The sequence below is a fragment of the Ranitomeya imitator genome, chromosome 3, assembly GCF_032444005.1.
Source record: "Ranitomeya imitator isolate aRanImi1 chromosome 3, aRanImi1.pri, whole genome shotgun sequence".
NCBI classification, from domain to species: Eukaryota; Metazoa; Chordata; class Amphibia; order Anura; family Dendrobatidae; genus Ranitomeya; species Ranitomeya imitator.
In genome coordinates, this window is record NC_091284.1 from 800507209 (window position 1) to 800523395 (window position 16187).

General features: G+C 48.6%; 1 protein-coding gene across 3 annotated transcripts in view; it reads left to right on the forward strand.

The window, feature by feature from the left end:
• The window catches only part of SLC36A4 (solute carrier family 36 member 4), a 268852-nt gene that overhangs the window by 25781 nt on the left and 226884 nt on the right, over positions 1–16187 (forward strand). For all 3 annotated transcript variants that reach the window (XM_069759231.1, XM_069759233.1, XM_069759232.1), the window contains exons 2-4: positions 7423–7534; positions 13464–13554; positions 15416–15504. In XM_069759231.1, the coding sequence (XP_069615332.1) occupies positions 7423–7534; positions 13464–13554; positions 15416–15504 (292 nt within the window). The remainder of the gene's footprint in view (positions 1–7422; positions 7535–13463; positions 13555–15415; positions 15505–16187) is intronic.

The window sequence follows — 16187 nt, forward strand, 5'->3', positions numbered from 1 at the left end:
ACTCCCCACCAGTCAGTGATACATGGCTCCCAAAACCACCGAAGGGATGCTATAAGTGTAGTGGCTGTATAGCATGTCCTGTGATGGCAATAGGCAAAAAATTCCAAAGTGGAGTAACAGGGAAAGAATACGAAATTTATCATTTTATAAACTGTAGGACCAAAGGAGTAATCTACAGAGCAGTTTGCCAATGCGGCCTGGAATATGTCGGCAAAACAATACGCGAGTTCAGAAGACGTGTGGGGGAACACCTGAGGGACATTGCCCTTAGTAGGGATACACCACTGGCCAGACATATTAATACCGTACACAGTGGGGATAGTCAAGGAGTAAAATTCATGGGGATTGACAGGATTAGTGCACCCAAGAGGGGAGGGAATTGGGACCAAATTTTATTACAATGTGAGACGAAATGGATCTTCCGCCTAAAAACACAAACACCGAGAGGCTTGAATGAAGTCCTAACATACAGCTGTTTTTTAGAGAGCTAGATCAAGCATAACATAGAGTCTTTCCTTTCTTCCCCCCTTTTCTCCTTCCCATCAGGGTATGAGTAGGACCGTATTAGGGATAGCCGTCGTGGAATGGGGGCGCCAATCTTGCGTTTCTATCCTAGGGTGCCAACCTCCATTGACAGGTAGGGGATTTAAGGTAGGAGTCGCTTTAGGGAAAGAACACACATACACGACTCTATCCTTCTCACTGTTTTTCCTCGGTGCACTGATCCTGTCATTCACCCTACCCCCTCCATCTCTCCGGGAAAAACCTCTCCTTTTAACATAATGGGTCCTTTTGAGTCCCAAACCAGGGACTTTCTTCTAGCTTTTGGCTTTTTATTAGTGACTAGTTTTATACATCTAGTCCCCCCCCCTCCTTGTACCGGGTTCCCGGTTTTTTGTGCCTCCCTCCCTTTTCTTGTGACTCAGCCAGCACATGCCCGCAAACAGGATCCTTCCTTCTACGTGAAGGTTAGGATAGGACCAAACATAATTACTAGAATTAATAGCCCCATTGTGATAAGAATGCAGGATGCCATAACCAGCATGATCGGCAGTGAAACAGGGGTTAACAGACTGGACATTAATAGGACGCGGCAGAGATGTCTTTATATGGCTCAATGCGGCGCGGTCCCGGGACTCCGGAATTCCATTAACAGCAGCAGCGCCTGGACTTGTGGTTTACGGTCAGGCGTTGCTCTGTCATGGTTACCGGACCTGTGTGCGTCACAGGAAGTGAGACGCAGAGCGTACCTAAACGCCACAGGATCCGAGACATGTGTGGACAGTATGCTGCCATGACAACGGGACAGCACGCGTCACCGGAAGTGACGTGTGCGGTCCAAGACCTGCGCTCCACAAGGGGCGCATGCGACATGACATCAGCCAGCCCAGCCCAGGTGAGAATAGGGCGGGCTATTTAAACAGGAAGTAACGCGGCTTTACAGCGTTTATTGGTATACCCCCGGATTTAAGGTCCCCCCACTGCGGTGGAGGGACTCTGCACGAGTTTCCCCTGATGAGTATTCAGATTACGAAACGCGTAGGGAATATGTGTCCGTGAATATTGGGGTTAAAACTATCTTCCAGACAGCGTGGATGGGTACAGGTGTGACCGGATTTACAGGCTCCCCCCTCCGAGATGCTGTATACGTGAGTGATCCTACCCTGGCGTGTTAAGAAGCTCAGAGGTGAGATCGTTCCTGTTTTTATATCCTGTGTCTCTGAGAGAGCTGAGAAACAGGATTTACACTAATTGTGGTCTGCTAACAATTCATGTGTGCACCCCCCCTTTTGGGAGATTTTTCCTGCCTCATATATTGCACGTAGCTTACCACATATACATGTCATATACTCCTGTTTTGGAGATATTATCTCCCCTTTGGAGGTTGATACTGATAGGTTTATCTAGGTTACCTCGGGGGTTTGACGAGTTCTAGATAGATTCCTTTCGAGGAGGAATCTTTTTCTGTGAGTCCTTTATGTTTTATGTTGTTTTTTTTGTCTTATGGTGAATTATACCAGTTTTTAATGCATATAGATTAAAGGTTATCTTTTAATATTAGTCACACCCTGCTTCATAATACATTTTTTCGATTGGTGGATACATAGCTTTTTTCTTGTTCAAAACAAGACAGACTGCCAGCTCAATGAGGGATCAGGTTATAGACAGAATGAAAGAAAAGGTGCAGCTGCTTTCTAGTAAGTGTTTATCTCAACCCAGAGCTGGATTCGCAGCTACACAGCTCAGTACTGTTGTGTAATGTCCTGCTTCTGTACATGTGTAGAGACAGGAGAGCCGGAATCCCTTACATCTGTGTGTGCTATGGAGTCGGTATAAAATGAACAGACTCCTAAAATATGTAATACTTTGGGTACAGTAGTACAAGGCAGGATGTGCTGAGTATTTTTGTCATAATAATTTGGGAATGTTGTGAAATGTCCTATAAACGTAAGTTCTGTTCCTAATCTCAGGATCAGGGCTTTTAGTTGAGATGAATCTGTGCTGCACTTTATGTGCATGCTCAGTAGTCGGGCAGTGCTGTGGGGTCGGGGGCAGGGAAATTGGGGAGTCGGAGGTTTGGCTTACCGACTCCTCAGCCTTGGTGCTGTGTATGAGAGAGATCATAGCAGCTACTCTCCACCCACTAGCTCAGAGGCAGCTGATTACAGAGAGAAGCTGCAGAGGGATAAACTGGTGAAAAATGCACAATACAAGTCATATAATAACCAGAAATGGTGTCTTCACGTCAGATGACTTTTGCTCTATGACCTCCCGACAGAGGACTGTGGCTTAACAGGACCTGAGAGGAGGGCGGTCACTCGCCCACCTAAATCGACCTGCTCAGCAGCGTAAACCTTGGGAACCATTCAGAACAGTTACAGGAATCTCTGCTCTTCACATTCAGAGTTGACCTTATTTCACGAGACGTCCCTGTAGAAATAGTTTTTTTTCCTCCTCTGTAGAACCTCTGAAGTCTTTGAATTGAGAGTGATAAGGACCTTTTGCCGTAGAAGCCGCGAGCGCTCCGATGGCTGACATAGTGTCCTCCAGCTCATCCTCGGCACACTATCTGATGTCGGAGCCGGAGACGAAACTTGTTCTTTGGCGTCCAGTTTCAAAGGCCGATGTGAGATCTATGGATTTATCTTCAAGGGAGGACATAAAAGGAATATTTATCAGTTTAACAAGAAGAGTCAGCGGGTGAGAAGAGAAACGTGCTGTTCTTGACAAGTCTCTTTGCAGTGAGATGTTGGAAGCCGGTAACCTTCTGCTCTTTGTTGGTGTAGCACGTGGCGACGGTCTTTCTTACCAAGGAGATTTCTTCCAATGGTCTTAAAATTTCACCGGGACGGCAGTAACTGTGCCAAATTTACAACAGCGGTGCACGCTGCGCAGTAGATTTAGTAAATCTTACTAACCGTGTTGGTCCCTTTTCTATTACTTTGAGACCTTTTGGTTGGCTTAATTGAACAGTTGTAAGGTGGTAGTCGGACTTGAAGTAATGCTTTAGTACATATAGGAAAATGGTCCAGCGTTCTAAGTGCTGACAGGGGTTAATTGGCCATGACAGATTGATTGTGAGCAGCTGATGAGTTCGGAGAGATGGATGTTCACCTATCTCCACCCCTGGTTGTGGTTCACTTTGTAAATTTAGAGCTGTTTGGTCTCACAGGGGACCTGTGTGTAAGGAGGTGTGCAGATCTCCTGGATCGTGTGCCTGTGCTAACAAGACTAAGATGCTGTATTCTAAGCCAGGATGGCTAACCAGCACTATTATATGGACTTGTTACTTTCTGCTTTACCTTGTGTCGGACAAAGGCTGCATTTGTTTTCTGTTGACGTGGTTTTTGAGGACTGCAATAAACCAGCCCTATGTCTACCTCTTTAAAAAGCCGAGTGAGTCAACTTACCTCACAATATTTTGCACCAAAAGATTTTGCCACCATCTCTAGCTTTTTTTTTTTTCCTTCCAATATTATGCACCAAAAGACTTTTTTATTTTATTTTTTTGTTAAAATATTTAATCACTGGTTTTTTTTAAATTTTTTTTAGCTATGAACGTTTTACAGAACCGTCAAAAAGTGTCTAAAACACAAAATATATCTGAAGCAAGGCATGAGCGGCAGTTTTTGGAAAAAAAGATAAGGCAGAATTCTGGCTCGTTTAGCTTAGTGAATCTTTCCAAATATCTTTTACTAGTAAGCATTGAAATGAATGTGTAAGAAGATTACAGACACTTGTCCTGTGCTGATCGGTTATTTCACATCTTTTGGCTACGTAAAATGGAAGAGTAATGTGGATTTTGAGTTCTAATTTAATTGTATGGACATTTTTTTTTACTATGGTCACTAAATACTAAAACTGAGCTGCCATTATGATTCTCCAGATCATTACGAGTTCATAGACCCCAAACATGTGTAGGTTCTTTTTTTATTTAAGTGGTAAAAAAAAATCCAAAGTTTGGTTAAAGAAAATAATAAAAAATTTTGCGCCAAGCTGACGTTTTTGATACCATTTTGGGGTAGATATGATCTTTTCATCGCCCGTTATTGCATTTTATTGCAATGTAGCTGCGACCACAAAAAGGTAATTTTGATGTTTTTGAATTTTTTTCTCATTACACCGTTTAGCGATTGGGTTAATTTTTTAACTTTTTTTTTATATTGATCTGGCGATTCTGAATGCAGCGATACCAAATGTGTGTTTGTTTGTTTTTTTTTTAAATGGTTTTATTTTGAAAGGGGGTGATTTGAACTTTTCATATTGTTGTTTTTATTAATATTAACTTTTTTTTTGTTTTACTTTTTTGCATGCTTCCATGGGAGACTAGAAGCTGCACAGAGGCAGCAGCAGAAATGCTCACTTGGTTTGAGTGGCGACCACCGGGCGGTGGTCAAAGCAATCTGGCTATGGCAACCATAGAGGTCTGCTGGAAACCTTTGGTTGTCATGCCGACCCATCGGTGACCCGCGATCATGTGACGAGGTCAATTAAGGCGTATACAAAATTATTAATTCACCGTCGGAAACCACAATTTATTTATTTATTATTTGTTATTATAGCACCATTTATTCCATTTCACTTTACATTTAAAGATACATTAAATATATAAGTTTTAATAAATTTTATAACATTACTAATCTAGTGCACCAAACTATCATTTAGACACTTGATGAGAAATCCCTGTCCCTATAGTACACTGGCTTGCCCCTACCTAACAGCGGAGGTTAGCGCCCCCGCTCGTCGACGGCTCACCCTGCTGACCCTACTATGAAGCAGGGGAGAAACAAAAGCTATCTGCACTAAACAGGAGATGTCAGAGTGTGGGAAAAATGGCGCTTGAGTATTTTTAGATTATACTCAAAGATGTTTTGTATAGAAATTATTTTTTAGCTGCCCCTATTTTCTCAAGACTACCGAACAGCGGGGGTTGGCACCCTAGATGCAGCAAGAATGGTGCCCCCGCTTGTCGGCGGCTGTCCCTCTTATCCCTATGCTGAATGTAAATGCCCAAACAGCCTGATTTAGAGGGAGAGGGGGTGCTTGATATCCGTGGTTATCAGGGCTGTGGAGTCGGTAAGCCAAGCCCCCGACTCCTCCATTTCCATGACTCCGACTCCACCAAAATGGACTCCGACTCCACAGCCCTGCCAGGGCTGTGGAGTCTGTAAGCCAAACATCCGACTCCTCAATTTCCATGACTCCGACTCCACCAAAATGGGCTCCGACTCCACGACTCCGACTCCACAGCCCTGCCAGGGCTGTGGAGTCTGTAAGGCAAACATCCGACTCCGACTCCTCATTTTCCATGACTCCGACCCCACCAAAATGGACTCCGACTCCGAATCCACAGCCCTGCCAGGGCTGTGGAGTCTGTAAGCCAAACATCCGACTCCGACTCCTCAATTTCCATGACTCTGACTCCACCAAAATGGGCTCCAACTCTGACTCCACAGCCCTGGTGGCTATAGAGATATGGTTACTGCCTCACAGAGTACAGCCATAATATTATAGTGGGAATGATAAAGAGCAGTCCCACGGCTATAACAAGGGTATGATATAGTAATCAGAAGAGTCATCGTAGACAACCTGTGACGAGGTCAGCGAAACAGAGAAGAGCCAGTTCCTTCCCGTCCCCCCCAATCTTTAGGTACGCAGAGAGTTTCCAGTTTTATTCTGGGACCACGTGCCTGTGAAGGGTGGTGAAGAATCTCTAGAGGAATTCTAGACAATGTAGAAACATTTTAGGCAGCAATTTGATTTTTTGAGAAAGTTGACCCTTCCAACAATCCTTAGAGGAAGCCGAACATGCAGCCGCCACTTTCACTAGAGTGATCAAAGGCATGAGATTACACTGAAAATAATTATTTATCTGACAGCTTACTTTAATATTCAGGTACGTAGTTTTATTAACCCATTGTAATGGAACACGAAGTCTCAGACTGGAAAACAGGAGAACAGGAGAATCCTCGGGTGGGCCACTGCCTGTGCAGGAATGGCCCACCGCCCTCTAATATGAGAAGTATCTGGCACAATACACTGATTCACTATGTAGAGACAAAAGGCGACATCTTATTTAACAATCCATTTTATTGGTATAGAAATTTGTGAATGAGGATAAAGTCATATTTGCATGTTGCTGAAAAGTGGCGTCCTGGAGTTTGTTACTGGTGGGCGTTTGGCATCACAGTCCGACACTGGCAAATTCTCCACTGCCATATCTAGAGCCATCAGATGGGTTTTTGTCCCAGTTGACTTTAATGACTGAACACTAGCGATGGGTGGATCAGTTTGCAGGACGTCTGGTCCACCGGCCATTTCAGCAGTCTCCTAAATCTGTTCCCTTCAACATGGTCGTCGTGGAGTGGCACGCAGCAGATGTCACGTCAGTCCTGCTAATCACCAGGAGAGTTCCCAAGCCTCATGTCCCTCAGGCAGAGACTACTGATCTGGCCGATGGACTGTAATAGATCCGCCCAACTCTACTGACTTGTTTCCAGATTCATTGAACGTGGTATGAACAACAAAACCAAATCTACTCGTCACAGCCCTCAAGTACCTCCATCCCATGGAGTCAAACGCGTTGGCCTGATCAATAAAAGCCAAGCTTAGACACTTTTTTTGTAAAGTTTATTGAAGCCTTCTGTAATCAGGACCCCCTATATAAACTTAATTTTACTAATCTGTTTCTAGGTAAAGTAATATTTGAACCTTCCTATACATCTAGAATGGAATTCTCAGATTCTACTTTCTCCATCGTTTTTTCCAATTCTGCCTCCGTAATGATGGGCCGTGCAGTCAGTAGGCGGAGAGCGGGAGGCTTTTCTATCTGGCAATGGCTGAGATGTATTTTCGCATGTGTGAGGAGGGGGACTTCATTCTCCTCAGTCACCGCTCTTGTACCTGTGATTCGTTCCGTAGACATGGAAGTAATGAAGCCTCTAATCGAAGATGAAGGAAGTCGTGATGAGAACTCGGATGAAGATCGATCCTCTCGGCGAGACACCCGCCCAAGCAACGAGGACGGCCTGACGTATGTATAGTGACTGACCGGTATCCAGTTCAGCCTTCCAGTAGTGGAGTAACATTTCTGCTCGGTTGGGGGTTATAGTGTTCTCACTATTGATCATGATCAGAAAGTATCATGGCCATGACCGGCCGTCGGATCGTGATGGGATGTTGTATTGTGGACATGTTGATGGGCGCAGTGTTGAGTATATAGAGCCTTGAACAGCCGCGAGTCATGCAGCCGAGTGGACTTGAACATTACTATTCGAGCACGCTCAAGACACGTGGCCAGCACACAAGCATGCTCATATAACACCTTATCCCAGCACGTTCGTTCATTACTAATAAATATGTATTTTTTTAATCTGGTGTAAATGCCGCTGTTCTCCTGAATCCGACGCTGTCTTTCTTTTCTTCATGCGCCTCTCCATTCCTGAGATGTGGCTCTCTTTTCCCCATATATGTCTTTTTATCGAACTGGGTGTGGTCCTCGTGAAGACGCCCAATGAGAAGAGTTGAAGACCACGCCCACTTGACTAAAATACTACATTTATATACAGGACCCATATCTCGGGAATGGTGAGGCACAGAGACAAAAGAAAAACGGCCTCGGATTCAGGAGAACAGCGGCAATTAGATAAGATAAGGAAAGTGTACATTTTTGAGACAAATGACACGTTCTCCTTAAATGGAGCTGCAAGGATGCGTGCGCACCCAGCCGCTGAATTCATCCGAGGAATGAGCCTTGTACATTATATGCAGAAAACACATCACATTGCTAGTAGGGGAGCAAGGCTGGCAGATAAGTCAGTGCAGAGCAGAGCCCCCCTTTAGAATATGAAAAATAAGGCTGGCATCTAATTCCTCTGTGCTTGCCCACTATTTACTAGCACTTTCTGCTTATCTCCCCTCACCAGTCACAGCAGGGCCTCCCAACTCCCCCAGTAGTCACAGCAGTCCACACGCTACGTTAGTGGCGAAAGCGTTCTATCCCCAGACAGTAGGTACCCCTCATCCACCAGAGCTATCCGCACATCATATCCAAAGGCAAAAGGGAAAAACTGCAAATTTGGACATTACACCAAGGGGCCTAATGTCAGCGGCGCCCAGGATGTTGGGCATAGAAATGTTGACTGCCCTGGTCCGGGACTGCACTAGGCAGCTCTAGTAGAGAGGTCTTGTTGGGGGTTGTAGTGCTTCATGTATAGAGTATGATTTACCTATTATACTCTGGGGTCCTCAGCTGATCGGTGCATCTTATATTGCTGCAGTCCTAGTGTCCAGTTTACCTTGCATTACTTCAATCTGTGCCCGCTGGGGCTTTCCAGTCTATCCCTCTATAAGCGTTGGTGGTTGTGTCGACATACAGCAAAAGATCATAAATAGTACATTGTATAAATGGATTTTCACTTCTTCCTCCCATTGCCTGCGCTGCATCCACTTAATCAGCCGAGCACCCAGCAGCAGTATACACCGCCTCACCGCACCCTGTTTACAAGACAATGCTACACTGCGCAGACTTTATTATTTGGGCATTATCCCATTCCCTGGCTATAAACATCGGCCCCCAGCTGTCTGCTTTCCCTCAGCTGGTTTTTAAAATTTCAGGGGATTCCACGCCATTATTTTCAGAAAATTATTTATTACTAAAATACATGTACAGTAAGCTACACATGCAAAGCACTAATTAAATATCATATATATAAAGTGAAGAATATTTGCTTGGAAAACTATGTTAAAATGACAGAAAATTACTCTATGTAAAGGCTCAAGTTAAAAAGCGGATTGAAAATCGCGTGACACTCCGAATTCTCCAACATCAGACATATTTTTTTAAGGCTGTGGGCCACAGGAGGAGGTGGTGCTGATGGATGGAGGCTGTGGGCCACAGGAGGTGCTGGTGGATACCGGCTGTGGGCCACAGGAGGAGGTGGTGCTGATAGATGGAGGCTGTGGACCACAGGAGGAGGTGGTGGATACCGGCTGTGGGCCACAGGAGGAGGTGGTGCTGATGGATGGAGGCTGTGGGCCGCAGGAGGAGGTGGTGCTGATGGATGGAGGCTGTGGGCCGCAGGAGGAGGTGGTGCTGATGGATGGAGGCTGTGGGCCGCAGGAGGAGGTGGTGCTGATGGATGGAGGCTGTGGGCCACAGGAGGAGGTGGTGCTGATGGATGGAGGCTGTGGGCCACAGGAGGAGGTGGTGCTGATGGATGGAGGCTGTGGACCACAGGAGGAGGTGGTGGATGGAGGCTGTGGGCCACAGGAGGAGGTGGTGCTGATGGATGGAGGCTGTGGACCACAGGAGGAGGTGTTGGATGGAGGCTGTGGGCCACAGGAGGAGGTGGTGCTGATGGATGGAGGCTGTGGGCCACAGGAGGAGGTGGTGTTGATGGATGGAGGCTGTGGGCCACAGGAGGAGGTGTTGCTGATGGATGGAGGCTGTGTGCCACAGGAGGAGGTGGTGCTGATGGATGCTGGCTGTGGGCCACAGAAGGAGGTGTTGCTGATGGATGGAGGCTGTGGTCCACAGGAGGAGGTGGTGCTGGTGGATGGACGCTGTGGGCCACAGGAGGTAGTGCTGATGGATAGAGGCTGTGGGCCACAGGAGGAGGTGGTGCTGATGGATACTGGCTGTGGGCCACAGGAGGAGGTGGTGCTGGTGGATGGAGGCTGTGGGCCACAGGAGGAGGTGGTGCTGGTGGATGGAGGCTGTGGGCCACAGGAGGAGGTGGTGCTGATAGATGGAGGCTGTGGACCACAGGAGGAGGTGGTGGATACCGGCTGTGGGCCACAGGAGGAGGTGGTGCTGATGGATGGAGGCTGTGGGCCACAGGAGGAGGTGGTGCTGATAGATGGAGGCTGTGGACCACAGGAGGAGGTGGTGGATACCGGCTGTGGGCCACAGGAGGAGGTGGTGCTGATGGATGGAGGCTGTGGGCCGCAGGAGGAGGTGGTGCTGATGGATGGAGGCTGTGGGCCGCAGGAGGAGGTGGTGCTGATGGATGGAGGCTGTGGGCCGCAGGAGGAGGTGGTGCTGATGGATGGAGGCTGTGGGCCACAGGAGGAGGTGGTGCTGATGGATGGAGGCTGTGGGCCACAGGAGGAGGTGGTGCTGATGGATGGAGGCTGTGGACCACAGGAGGAGGTGGTGGATGGAGGCTGTGGGCCACAGGAGGAGGTGGTGCTGATGGATGGAGGCTGTGGACCACAGGAGGAGGTGTTGGATGGAGGCTGTGGGCCACAGGAGGAGGTGGTGCTGATGGATGGAGGCTGTGGGCCACAGGAGGAGGTGGTGTTGATGGATGGAGGCTGTGGGCCACAGGAGGAGGTGTTGCTGATGGATGGAGGCTGTGGGCCACAGGAGGAGGTGTTGCTGATGGATGGAGGCTGTGTGCCACAGGAGGAGGTGGTGCTGATGGATGCTGGCTGTGGGCCACAGAAGGAGGTGTTGCTGATGGATGGAGGCTGTGGTCCACAGGAGGAGGTGGTGCTGGTGGATGGACGCTGTGGGCCACAGGAGGTAGTGCTGATGGATAGAGGCTGTGGGCCACAGGAGGAGGTGGTGCTGATGGATACTGGCTGTGGGCCACAGGAGGAGGTGGTGCTGGTGGATGGAGGCTGTGGGCCACAGGAGGAGGTGGTGCTGGTGGATGGAGGCTGTGGGCCACAGGAGGAGGTGGTGCTGGTGGATGGAGGCTGTGGGCCACAGGAGGAGGTGGTGCTGGTGGATGGAGGCTGTGGGCCACAGGAGGAGGTGGTGCTGGTGGATGGAGGCTGTGGGCCACAGGAGGAGGTGGTGCTGATGGATGGAGGCTGTGGGCACAGGAGGAGGTGGTGCTGATGGATGGAGGCTGTGGGCCACAGGGGCAGGTGTTGCTGATGGATGGAGGCTGTGGGTGGGCCACAGGAGGAGGTGGTGCTGATGGATGGAGGCTGTGGGCCACAGGGGCAGGTGTTGCTGATGGATGGAGGCTGTGGGCCACAGGGGCAGGTGTTGCTGATGGATGGAGGCTGTGGGTGGGCCACAGGAGGAGGTGGTGCTGATGGGTGGAGGCTGTGGGCCACAGGGGCAGGTGTTGCTGATGGATGGAGGCTGTGGGCCACAGGAGGAGGTGGTGCTGATGGATGGAGGCTGTGGGCCACAGGAGGAGGTGGTGCTGGTGGATGGAGGCTGTGGGCCACAGGAGGAGGTGGTGCTGGTGGATGGAGGCTGTGGGCCCCATGAGGAGGTGGTGCTGATGGATGGAGGCTGTGGGCCACAGGTGGAGGTGGTGCTGATGGATGGAGGCTGTGGGCCACAGGAGGAGGTGGTGCTGATGGATGGAGGCTGTGGGCCACAGGAGGAGGTGGTGCTGATGGATGGAGGCTGTGGGCCACAGGAGGAGGTGGTGCTGATGGGTGGAGGCTGTGGGCCCCATGAGGAGGTGGTGCTGATGGATGGAGGCTGTGGGCACAGGAGGAGGTGATGCTGATGGATGGAGGCTGTGGGCACAGGAGGAGGTGGTGCTGATGGATGGAGGCTGTGGGCCACAGGAGGAGGTGGTGCTGATGGATGGAGGCTGTGGGCCACAGGAGGAGATGGTGCTGATGGATGGAGGCTGTGGGCACAGGAGGAGGTGGTGCTGATGGATGGAGGCTGTGGGCACAGGAGGAGGTGGTGCTGATGGATGGAGGCTGTGGGCACAGGAGGAGGTGGTGCTGATGGATGGAGGCTGTGGGCCACAGGGGCAGGTGTTGCTGATGGATGGAGGCTGTGGGCCACAGGGGCAGGTGTTGCTGATGGATGGAGGCTGTGGGTGGGCCACAGGAGGAGGTGGTGCTGATGGATGGAGGCTGTGGGCCACAGGGGCAGGTGTTGCTGATGGATGGAGGCTGTGGGCCACAGGGGCAGGTGTTGCTGATGGATGGAGGCTGTGGGTGGGCCACAGGAGGAGGTGGTGCTGATGGATGGAGGCTGTGGGCCACAGGGGCAGGTGTTGCTAATGGATGGAGGCTGTGGGCCACAGGAGGAGGTGGTGCTGATGGATGGAGGCTGTGGGCCACAGGAGGAGGTGGTGCTGATGGATGGAGGCTGTGGGCCACAGGAGGAGGTGGTGCTGATGGATGGCGGCTGTGGGCCACAGGAGGAGGTGGTGCTGATGGATGGAGGCTGTGGGCCACAGGAGGAGGTGGTGCTGATGGATGGAGGCTGTGGGCCACAGGAGGAGGTGGTGCTGATGGATGGAGGCTGTGGGCCACAGGAGGAGGTGGTGCTGATGGATGGCGGCTGTGGGCCACAGGAGGAGGTGGTGCTGATAGATGGAGGCTGTGGGCCACAGGAGGAGGTGGTGCTGATGGATGGAGGCTGTGGGCCACAGGGGCAGGTGTTGCTGATGGATGGAGGCTGTGGGTGGGCCACAGGAGGAGGTGGTGCTGATGGGTGGAGGCTGTGGGCCACAGGGGCAGGTGTTGCTGATGGATGGAGGCTGTGGGCCACAGGAGGAGGTGGTGCTGATGGATGGCGGCTGTGGGCCACAGGAGGAGGTGGTGCTGATGGGTGGAGGCTGTGGGCCACAGGGGCAGGTGTTGCTGATGGATGGAGGCTGTGGGCCACAGGAGGAGGTGGTGCTGATGGATGGCGGCTGTGGGCCACAGGAGGAGGTGGTGCTGATGGATGGAGGCTGTGGGCCACAGGAGGAGGTGGTGCTGATGGATGGCGGCTGTGGGCCACAGGAGGAGGTGGTGCTGATGGGTGGAGGCTGTGGGCCACAGGAGGAGGTGGTGCTGATGGATGGAGGCTGTGGGCCACAGGAGGAGGTGGTGCTGATGGATGGAGGCTGTGGGCCACAGGAGGAGGTGGTACTGATGGATGGAGGCTGTGGGCTGCTGGTGGGAGACTCCAGTAATGGCCCTGAATATTGGACCTGAATAAGGGGTGAAGTCACGGCAGCTGCTTTCTGACTTTTCGTTTGCAGGTTCGTTCAGACACTAATACATGTCTTAAAAGGGAACATCGGCACCGGTCTTCTCGGGCTGCCTCTTGCTATGAAAAATGCAGGAATTTTGGTAAGTCCTCGATCAGCCGCCTGCTCCTTCCCTCCCTGTAATAAAGCTGACAATCAGCGGCAGGATACGGCTCCATTGTCATGTACAGAGACGGTCCTCTCCTATTCATCCCTTTCTATATCTGTATTCTCTACTTCTTCTGTCTTGATTCTTCATTGTGACCCTGACAATGAATTTAACAATTCCTCCAGGTGTTACTTTCTGAACACTTTTGCCTGAAAATCTCTATGCTGTATATTGAAAATCCACGTTTTAGCTCTGTAATTTTTAGGCAATCTTTATACATCATTTATTTCTTAATATATGTTTATAGCTGTCGCTGTGCAATTTTTTTTTATAGACATACTGTAGATTTAATAGCATTTTAATACTTTGAAGCCACCACTAGGGGAAGCTTATTGCAAACTGTTTATACATTGCACATTATAGTAACACTGTATGCAATGAGCTCCCCCTAGTGGTGGCTGCAGATAAGTAGTGTTATTTTTTAGTTGTATCTTATTGGTGGGGATATAACCAAAAGGACTCCCACCAATCACAATAATTATTTGGGGGGTTTAGATTTTCCTTTTGAACCAAGCTGCAGTTGAGCATGTGCAGTGTTACTCTATTCATTGTCTATGGTACTGTACTCCATAGAGCCTGAATGGATAAGCACTGTGATTAATATCATTCCATGCAACCGACATTATAAATTTGATTTACTAGCAAAATATGCAACCTTTCTGCTGTTTGTTATACTAGAAAAATGCAAATAGCTGAGCTCAATTCAGGTAACAAGTGGATTCTTCAAATTCACCACACAATGCCTTATGATATGAGAGATTCTATTTAAGGGGTTAAATAACTTAGAGCAGTAGTCAGGAAAAGTGGAAGAGATTTGTAAATTGCGTATTGTTTCAAGCCTCAAGAGCTTGACATAAAACTCATCAAATACTTGGCCTTTCTAGAGGTTTAACGATGCCTCAATGATGCATGTACAGAAGATAGGTGATGGCTCTATCTCGGTGATGCCAATAGTGAAGCATGGCAATGGCTCAGTCTCTGTGATGCCTACAGTGAAACATAGTGGTGGCTCTGTGATGCCTACAGTGAAGCATGATGTTGTCTTTTTGATGCCTACAGTGAAGCATGACAGTGGCTCTGTGATGCCTACAGTGAAGCATGGAGGGGGCTTGGTGATACCTACAGTGAAGCGTGGCGGTGGCTCTGTGGTGCCTAGAGTGAAGCATTGGAGGTGGGCTCTTTGATGCCTTCAGTGAAGCTTGATGTTGGCTCTATGATGCCTTCAGTGAAGCATAATGGTAGTTCGGTGATGCCTACAGTGAATCAAGGAGGTGGGTGCTGTGATGCCTACAGTGAATCATGGAGGAGGGTGCTGGGATGCTTACAGTGAAGCATGGAGGGGGCTTGGTTATACCTACAGTGAAGTGTGGCGGTGGCTTTGTGGTGCCTAAAGTGAAGCATGGCGGTGGGCGCTGTTATGCCTTCAGTGAAGCTTGATGTTGGTTCTGTGATGCCTTCAGTAAAGCATGGTAGTGGCTCGGTGATGCCTACAGTGAAGCATGGTGGTGGCTTGGAGATATCTACAGTGAATTATGGTGGTGGCTCGGTGCTCCACTGGGGCTAGAAACCTGCAGCATGTGGAGGAAAAGATGGATTCAATCAAGTATCAGGAAATCCTAGGAGAAAACTTCATGTTTTCTGTGGGGAAGCAGAGCTTGTGCCGTATTGGATCTTCCAACAGTTATTCTTTCTTCTTGCTAACAGCAGGAAGTCTGTAGGTTTTGCATACAACCAAGCTGATATCGATATCCACTGCTCCTATACACATTGACTTGTTTCATTTTTCTCCTTCCAGTTGGGACCATTGAGCTTGTTGTTTTTTGGCATCGTCTCCATTCATTGTATGAACATATTGGTTCGCTGCAGCCATTTTTTATGCCAAAGGTAAGAGGTGTCGTGTGATTACGGTAGTTAATTTTTTGTAGTTAGGTCCATTCTACAGATGTGGGCAGAACCTCTCTGTTGTACTATTCTCTCTTTTGTTCCTCCTGCAAATGTAAAAAATGTCACCCTGAGGTGGGTCCCCACACACTGATTCTTTTTTTTTGAAATTCTTTATTTAAGTTTTTCCCACACACTGATTCTGACCATTTTTCCTAAATAAACTCATAGGGCCCTGAGCCATTATTGCATTTGTGCTTTATTTTGTCTAATTTTTAGTGTTTTTCACCTTTTTTTTTTTTTTTTTCATTTGCATCTTATTCTGCTATAAAATTCTGGCTGTTTTTCAAGTCTATTCTAAGTGTTTTGTTTCTTATGTTAGTCATTGTGGTCGGGGTTTGGGGTTTTCAGGTATTTTCAGCAGATTCATTAATTTTTACTTTTTTATTTATTTTTTAAAGTCTTTATTTTTCCACAAATGTGCTCCAGTCCCCTCCCCCGCGGTAATTTCATATATTGCCGAAAGTTTTAGAGCAGATTTAGTTATATGCTATCGTAATATACAACTTTTTTTTGCACTAAAAAGTCATTAAAATGGTTAAATATAAATGTTAAAAAAAATCGTGCTCCATTTTAAAGAATTTGAAGCTAAAAAAGGCAGTAAACAACAAAAGTCACATAAAAAT